The 9254-nt window shown below is 47.7% G+C and overlaps 1 protein-coding gene across 1 annotated transcript in view; it reads right to left on the bottom strand.

Annotated features, from left to right (window-relative positions):
* si:dkey-112m2.1 (transmembrane protein 132D) overlaps positions 1-9043 on the bottom strand; it is a 131952-nt gene extending 122909 nt beyond the window's left edge. The window contains exon 1 of the mRNA XM_062554892.1: positions 8546-9043. Within this exon, the coding sequence (XP_062410876.1) occupies positions 8546-8594 (49 nt within the window). The 5' untranslated portion in view covers positions 8595-9043. The remainder of the gene's footprint in view (positions 1-8545) is intronic.
* Positions 9044-9254: the final 211 nt, after the last annotated feature.

Genomic DNA, 9254 nt, shown 5'->3' with positions numbered 1-9254 from the left:
AGGGCAGAGGGAGGGCTTCCGACTTCAGCACATCACACTGGGCCGCTCCGTGGGCATCTGAGGACTACTGGGCTCCTCGCAGAAGTCAAGATCAAGCGATCTTTTTAAAGGAATGAAGTAGATCATATGTGACAAAATTCATTCAGATGATAGTGGCGTGGCACTATGCTCCGACATGATATGTGGGCCGTCTCCATTTTGCAGATATCCTATCGCTGCATGTAATGGGGGGAGGGGGCGAATACAGTATGTATCGCAGGAATGGAGACTTGATTTCATATTCCTCTTATCTAATCTGCCAAAGTAACTCACTGATTTGGCCATTTGATTTGTCTTGGCTATCTCCGGGTTTAGAAGTGAGAGAGTTGATTCAAGCTCATTATTCATCCATCACTGTTACTGACAGTATTCCCCCATAATTCATGGAGAGCTAGCGGGGAGGTGTGGGCAATGGCTTACACTCCATCTTTTCCCTCCCTTGCCACCCCATAATTCACCTTGCTCTGAGGACCTGCACTTCCATTCCACCACCTACCCATTTCATTTGCCTCCCCTCGTTCAGCCTCGGGTCACGAGGGCCACAAGGAAGCGGGGGAGTGGGGATGACCCCTCGATAAGGCCAGGGGGCCACATGGCATGTCACGCGTGCTGGAAAAATATCACTAATGTCTCCATCCTTGACTAAACGCAGGTTGTCCCATTTTGCATAAATCAATATTTCCAATAAGTGATCACTTTTTAAGAAAAGGTTTGGACTGTCTAGTATTGGAATAGAGCATCATGCCCAAATTGCCTCTTGCTGTGAATAAAACAGAATATACACAGCATGCACTATTCATGTTACAGGGGCCCTGATGAAAATACATTTTGAAACTAGTGGAGCCCAATGTTCAGGGTCAGCGAATGAATCAGTGTTCTGTGTTCTGTACACTGAATCTGTATAGTGGCATAATAAAGACTGCAGCTCAAGCACAGCGTCAACAACAAAAAAGCACGCAAGCCAACAAAACCCATTTATACATTGTGTAATTTCATCAGTTCCCTTTGGGTTCAGGGGTCTGGGGGTGTGAGGGGGGGGGGGGTGGAGAGATGTCGGACTCCTCTCCTTATTGTGAGTTGGCTGGGAGAGGGTGTCGTCTGAAATGGGCGGGGGGGGGGGGGGCATGGTACAGTGGTCACAGGGGATCTGCCAATAGGAGCAGCTGGGAGAGGAAATTGCCTGGGCTGTGCAGAGTGAGATGAGGAGCGTCCGCCCGGCTTTATCTGTCGCTTGTGATATAGGCAAGAGAGGGAGCCGTCCACCACCACACCGCCTAGCCTATCCGCCTCCATTTAGATTTAGCCAGCTGAAATTCAATGGTGCACGGGTTACCCCACCCTGTAATTAAATTGGAGTCTGAAGGGCATGGGGGAGGGTCAGTTTGTGTCTGTGTGTGTGTGTGTGTGTGTGTGTTGTCATGTGTCTATGTGTGTGTGTGTGTGTGTGTGTGTGTGTGTAGTGAGTGTTATCTGAGATCAGGATCACTTCAGGAGAAAGACTGATGTAAATGATGCAAAGGTCAGCAGGATTTTCCAATGACGACGGCCACTTTGTGCTGCGGGCCTGAACTGCCCCCATCAACACGGGAAGAAAGAGAGTCGGCAGCACGGAGGAAACACAAAGAGTGGAGCGGGAGACTGGGGAGGCGACGGGGCGTCCAAATCATAATGCTCAATAATGGATGTAATTAAGATTTCAGCTGGGGGATTTTGACTGCTTCATAGCGAAGGCAACTGCCATGGCAAACACATAAATGCATAGGTGGTCACGCACAAATACACATGGGTAGACACGCGTGCACACACACACACACACACACACACACACACACACACACAGACACACACACAAAAACATGGGTACACAGACATACACACACACACACAAACATGGGTACACACATACTGCACACACACACACACACACACACACACACACACACACACACACACACACACACACACACACACACACACACACACACACACACACACACAATAACGGGTGCACTGCACACACACACACACACTGCACACACACACACACACACACACACACACACACACACCACACACACAGACTCACTCACAAACACAACAGAGCGCTGTGCAGTGAGAAGGGAAAGTATTTTCTCATTCATAGATGTAATCTGCTCTGCTGCAGATTGCAATTTTCTGCCAAAATGGGCAAGGCCACAAGCCTCCATCTAGTCAGATTGTAATGAGAAATAGACCAGTTGCAAAGGGGAACCTACCAAAACGTCTCACATTGTATCTAGCAAATCCTCGCCATAAAGTAATGATATGTAAAGCAAGCCTAATCCTCTTCAGAAACATCACTATATTATTTTAAAATAAAAAAAAGCACTTGTGTATCATTTTAATCCCAGTTGTAGGCTTTACTGTCAGAAATCCAGTAAACGTAGACTGAAGATGTTCAGCTCTGAATCGCTCGGCATAACCAAACAGTGAACCCTAATTATCCTCATGACAATATTGTATATTCTTGAACAGTTTGTCAGATCGATAGACAAAAGACAGAAAATCGAGGCAAAAGACAGAAAAAAGCAGAATTCTCCCTGAAATCATTATACTGAATGCACTGAATATGATTCAGCATACAGAACACCAGTGTGTTGAATCAATGAATGAACTTATACATTCCATGCAGTTTTAGCCACGGATATTCACACATTCATATCAACTGTACCTGCCTCTCTGGACAACTGAAAAAGGTTGAATCGATTTCAAAATACTCCTTCAAACATACTCGGTTCTAACGGGCCTAGCTTCAAATACTTCAAAGAATTCACTGTCCTCTACAGCACACCAACACTCTCATCGTTTAAGCTACAAAGCATAACCAGGCTACACCAGGCATGTAACTGAAGTGTTCCGTTCGTGTAGCGTATGATGCAACCATTCGCTACCGCTATAACGAATGGAACTGACGACGCCAGACCTGATAGCGGCGCGTACGTTCGGAAAAAATTAGGCCAGTCTTCTAAAACTGTTTTTACGCGATGTGAGTGGAGCGCCTCAGTTGGACAGCCGATGTAGCCTCCTTTAAACTCTTAAATATGATCTTTTTTTTAGCTGCATATAACCCAATTTGTGAATTAGTGAACACACACAGCACACAGTGAATACATAGTGAGGTGAAGCACACACTAACCCAGAGCTGCCTGCCCAACCAGTGGCGCTTGGGGAGCAGTGAGGGGTCAGGTGCCTCACTCAAGGGCACTTCAGCCGTGGATTGGTCGGGGATCGAACCGGCAACTCTCCGGTTACAAGCTCGAAGGCCTAACCAGTAGGCCAAGGCTGCCCCGAATATGAATTCATCTACTCGCTCCTGATTTTCTGTACTTCTTCTCTTCTCCCACATTCCAATTTCTTTTTTTTCCCTATAAAATGCCTTCCTCATAAATTAACATAATGTTGTATTTTGAGGATCGTTTTGAGTCTTATTGAAAGTAAATCATGTCAACGAGGTTGCTTGAGGACAGCAAGGTCAAGGTACAAAGGGGGGGAAAAAAGTTTCTTCTGAGAGAAATAAAATCACGGTTGGTGGTATCCAGGATAGTGAATGCCTTTATACCATCTATCAAAACACTTCAAAACATAATCCATCACAAGGCTCGGTGGACAAACTTGCATTTCACACGGCGCCTCACCTCTGGAGATAACATTAAACGCCTTGATGTGCCACTATTGCCGAGGGACAGCTTTTCAGCGGCGCTCCCTGTGAAGCTCCTAGCTCTGTTTTTCTCGATCTCTTGCGGAATGACGTGATTTAATTGGCTTAACGAAGGGGGAAACAAGCGCCCTGACATGCTGACTGACGTCCCTCAAAAAAGAAGAAACTCACTCAGAAGAAACGCGCCTGACAGCGAAGCCAAATTATTTGAACCCCTATTCATATGGGAATCGAAAGCGGAGGAGAGGAGAGGAGGTGGGGAATGAAAAAGGGAATGAAGAGAGAGAGAGAGAGAGAGATGGGGGCACCAGGGAGAAAGGGAACGAAGGTCCCAGTGGAAAAGAAAGCTGTCAGCGGGAGTGAAGAGTGGAGATGGATCCGATCCTTCTCCTTGCTTCCATCCATCTTTCCCACTGTATGTGGCCTCTGATTCACCAGGCGCATAGACGTGAGCTAAGATAAGCTGTTTGACTAATTCTCTGTTAGCTATGGAAATATGGCCAGACCCCCTAGCAAGTGGTGCCCCTTCTCATGGTCTATGATATTGTTTTCTGGTGTGTGTGTGTGTGTGTGTGTGTGTGTGTGTGTGTGTGTGTGTGTGTGTGTGTGTGTGTGTTGTGTGTGTGTGTGTGTGTGTGTGTGTGTGTGTGTGTGTGTCTGTGTGTGTGTGTGTGTGTGTGTGTGTGTGTGTGTGTGTGTGTGTGTGTGTGCAAGCCATTCCAGATTAGTGCATGGTGTACAGTATTCCCACAAGTGCCACGGCTCAGCTGGGAATCTATGCATTTCCCATCTAATGTATGCACACTTCCAGGCTTTCTTCCATCCACAGACACATGTGGATACGTACCTGTTTTAAATAATGGATTGTTAGGGATGGGGGGGGGGGGGGTGTGGTGGTAAACAGGAGCTGCATTTCCATTCATTGTAAGAGTTCGCTAATTGGATTGTTTGTGAACACGGGCATACAAAAAGCTCAAAGTCTGACAGTGCGCTGTCAAAAGTACAAACCCTCCCCGAGAGAGAGAGAGAGAGGCTGGGCACAGTTTGTGCAGCAAACTACTATCTAACGCGGAGTAAAGCCTGCAATCTCAGACAAGACTGAGTGCCAGAGGAACCAACGCGTAGCAGTTCCTCTGAGAATTTGAACAGGGTTTGTAAGTATATAGGAAGATAAACTCTAGAGAATACATAAACTCATGACTACACTACACTATCTTATATTCTCCCGGAGATAGTTGGTCTGCAATCCAAACAACCTACTGAAAAAGGCCTGAAAAAAAAAACAAGCGAAAACCGGGGCCTGGCACTGCAGCCTCCTCACGATCGGGAAACGGCGAGACGGTCTTGTGACAGCTCTGCGCGACATGACTAATTGCCGTCTTTCCCAATTTTACATACGCATCCGTACTGACAGCGCAGCAGCATCATAAACTCGTGTTGATATCGTCCTCGCCAGGCAGAACGTCTTCACTCCGAGACACTCATCGTCACATTAATCACCCTCGGAAGCCTTTGCTCGTACGGCGGGTACGACGGGTCCGGGCACCCGCTCCGCCCCCTCCCTGCCCCGCTGATTTATTTGGGCATGTGTCCTGGCACTGTCCTTGCGGCCGCCCGCCCGCCCGCCCGCCCGCCCGCGCGCGTGTTTATTGATATTGAGGAGGACCGGGCGGCACGCGCGAGCAGGTCACCGCCCCGCTACACGCCTCGGACAGGAAGCTGCTGACCGTGTCCTGGGGAACCTTTACCCGAGAGCACGGACCGCAAGCGAGTGGCGTCGCCGGCGCGAAGCAGACAGCTCTTGTAATCACTCTTAATGGCCTTGTTGTTTGTGGGAGCGCATGTGGTAATGATGCCGAAGCAGCGGCCCACTGGGGAGTCCCTATTATAACCCCCCGCACGCGCCGGCATATGCACAGAGCGAGAGGCGCCGAGCAGGCACCTTCCATCACTACCTGCGGATGTAGTCACAGCACGCAGCAGCGCGGGGGGGGGGGGGGGGGGTTGCCACGCCTGCCAATACGCTTATGCATTTTCTAAGTTGCTGCAGTATAAGCATACTCAAGCACAAACACACACACACACACACAAACATGTACACACACAGACATAGTCACACAAACACACACGCAGACCAGACACACACACACAAACACACACGCAGACCAGACACACACACACACAGACACATTTGATTTCTTTATTTGAATCCACCAATCAATTTCTTATACAGAAAGGATTCAAATATTCTCAGAGAAAATACAACTTTGACATTCACACATATATATACACACACACACACACACACACACACACACACACACACAGACCAGACACACACACACACACACAGAGACACAGATACACACTCAGACACACACACACACACACACACACACACACACACACACACACACACTCACACATGCACACACACACACACACACACACGCACGCACGCACGCACGCACGAACGCACGCACGCACGCACGCACGCACACACACGCACAATGAGTTCTAGAGTCGTCAGGTAATGATTAGGAATTGATTTGAGGAGGAGCAATCAGAGTAATGTACTCAACCCTTCTGAGCATTCTGGTGTTTACAGCCTCTATTTCCACATTATGATGCCAATAAAGCCCTGAACAGTACTCAGCATGGCTTCTCAAAACCTCAGCTATCACCCCACCACACAAACACACACACACACACACACACACACACACACACACACACACACACACACACACACACACACACACACACACACACACACACACACACACACACACACTAGGTTTATGTGCATAGCCTGGCTGCTGGTTTTATAGACTCCTCTTTCATACATGGCCCATGTAACAGAGATCCCTGACTAAGACGTTTGGTATGAAGCCCATCTGGTTGAATCCTGGGGTGGGGTTTATTTGAGCTGTCCTCTTGTAGCGTAATTGATAGTTATTTACTGTGGAGCGGCAGGATGGAGCACGAGGCCACCCAGTGCCATGATACCCATTAGAAAATCCATTCGACGGGAAATAAGCATTTAGCTAAGAGTAAGATGGCCCAGGCTTCTGAGGCCAGTGATTCTAACTGTCAATCTGGAGAGCCCCCCCCCCCCCCCCCATTTCCCAAAGCACTGGGAAATGATTACTTCTTGAGATATTTATAGACTTGCAGAGATGACATTGAACGTGGCCGTGCCGAGTAATGGATGTGTCTTAATTTAATGATCATTTTGTGCTTCGATGACCTGAGTCATAGAGTAAGTCATATCCCCCTTATTGCGAATTGCTCTCATAAAGGGAACAACGTGTCTGGGCTGAGGGGACCCTCTGGTGGACCAGAGTCTCCGAGCTGTAATGTCTGGCGAGTGTGGCTTGGGGATCGTAGCGAGCTCTGCCACAGCGGGCTGTCCGTCAAATAAGCTCACGGAGCTCCAATTCTAAAACCAACGCACTGGTGGACACCGCAAAGCAAAGGCACTAACGATAAGTGACATACGAGGTCCTTAACTGAACTACAGTCCATTTTCTCATGAGGAACCAACAAATTAGTTCCATGTGCAAGCATGCAAATCCAGTTAACAGTGACACTCAAGAAGCATATTCCCTGAGGGGGGGTAAAAAAAAAACAAATGAGTCCAACATTGTGCTATACATTCATTTTCAGCGCATAGCTGTGGCATCTGGTTTTCCACTCGGGAGTGAGAAGGTGACATTTAAAACATGATGGAATTACTGAAATGGAAAAAAAAAACATGTTTTTCAATCAAACACAAGCCATATCCGATGAACTCAATCCAAGCCATCGTTTCCATTCCAAGGAGTTTCAGTTTACACCAGAAACAACATATTCTCCATCTTTCATAGCAGGAGGGAAACAGTGCCTCTACCTTTCCGCACCGACTCTCTCTGCCTACCCATCTGTCAGTTTCCACTAGCTACACCACAGGTAGGTCTCATTACTGGGATTACTTTTTGAGCCTTGTGGAGCATACATCTTGTTTTATCTACCCCCCACCCTCCTCTCTTTCTTTATATATACACACACATATATACACACACATACATCTGCCGCAGCTGCGGTCCTTCATCTACATGTGTCTGACTTTTCTCCAGTCCTTCTTTCTGCCGTAACCCACATGCTGAGCACCTGCATTGTTTAATTCATGCCCCTGCCTCTGCAACCCAAAAAAAAAAGCACAACTCCTGAGCGCGCTTCCTCCTGCTTTTGATATCTGTGGATGGCCATCACCGATTCCTCTATTCCTCTCTCTCTCTCTCTCTCCAACTCGTCTTTCACAGCGGGCGAGGGAGAATGAGGAGAGCATCATCAATAATGTTTTAGCGCTGACTGCTGGCACGGTTTGGCCCTAGGTGACTCACAATGAGATCACACCCTATTCCACTACTGCGCCCCTACCACATCCATAAGAACTGGAAGTGGCACGAGACTCCGATTCGGCTGCCGTCCATATGCAATGCTGTGTGGCTCTGTGGCTCACACTCCTGCCTTCTCCTCAGCATCCATGCATACTGACAGGTCTGTCCAACAGGTTTTCAGACATGAAAGCTCAGCAGCATCAAACAATGAACAAAACATAGACTGTGTTGATTCCAATGCTTTCTTTATATTTGATTGAAATACCTCCACTGATTGTAATTACCCAGAACCTGAACCATGTCCTTCACCCATTGTAAATGTAAGCTGGCACTATACTCAGTTTTGTTGTAGTTTCCCATGTTAGTGAAGTTTGGGAGTGGGAAAATTCGAATTATGGAAATGTCTAGAATTGTTAATTCCACTCACCTCTGCAAAGCAAGACCACAATGCATCCAAGTGTGCAGAGACGTGTCATTTTTTTTCTGTTGCCCTCCCTCAACTTCGGAGCCAATATTAATAAAATGTTGAAAGAAAGCGAACGTCCATCGGACACTCAACGACACCTGCTGATGATCATGAGGGGACGCGTCCAGTGTTCATTGCTTCCACCGCTTGCGCTAAGATCAGTTCAATAATTCCGGTGTATCCGACAGCTTCCCTGGGTCATCCGATGTGAAAATAAGAAAACGGGGTTCCAGCCCAAAAAAATCATAGCAGTTCAAAGATTCCGATGGACATTGGTTGAATAGCAAAAGCACTTAACACTCCTAAGTAGTTTAGTGATGTTGCGCAGCTGGACAGCGGCTCATCGAATGAATGTCTCCGGGAGGTGCGGTAAATACCCACTTAAATGCTGATACGGAGCCGATTGCCTTCCAGCGTTTATCCGCCCCGATATCTTCTCCACGTTAGCGCAGTTTCCGAAGTCAATCAAATGCGGTAAGAGAAGCGCACATGTGCCTGATCACTAAATGCTCTGAGACGTCCGATGACCAGTCTGTTGCACTCGCAGAGCAGAGGTGTGATCCGCTCTCTGAGACTCTAGATTCTTCGCCCGGTGAGCGAGATGGGAAAGTTGTGGACGCCGAGGAGTGAGTGGAAGCGTAGAGGAGCACAATTCAAATAAACAAGGAAT

This window comes from Sardina pilchardus, chromosome 14 (genome assembly GCF_963854185.1).
Source record: "Sardina pilchardus chromosome 14, fSarPil1.1, whole genome shotgun sequence".
NCBI classification, from domain to species: domain Eukaryota; kingdom Metazoa; phylum Chordata; class Actinopteri; order Clupeiformes; family Clupeidae; genus Sardina; species Sardina pilchardus.
Note: the sequence above shows the minus strand (reverse complement) of the source record. Positions and strands in the feature narration are given on the sequence as shown.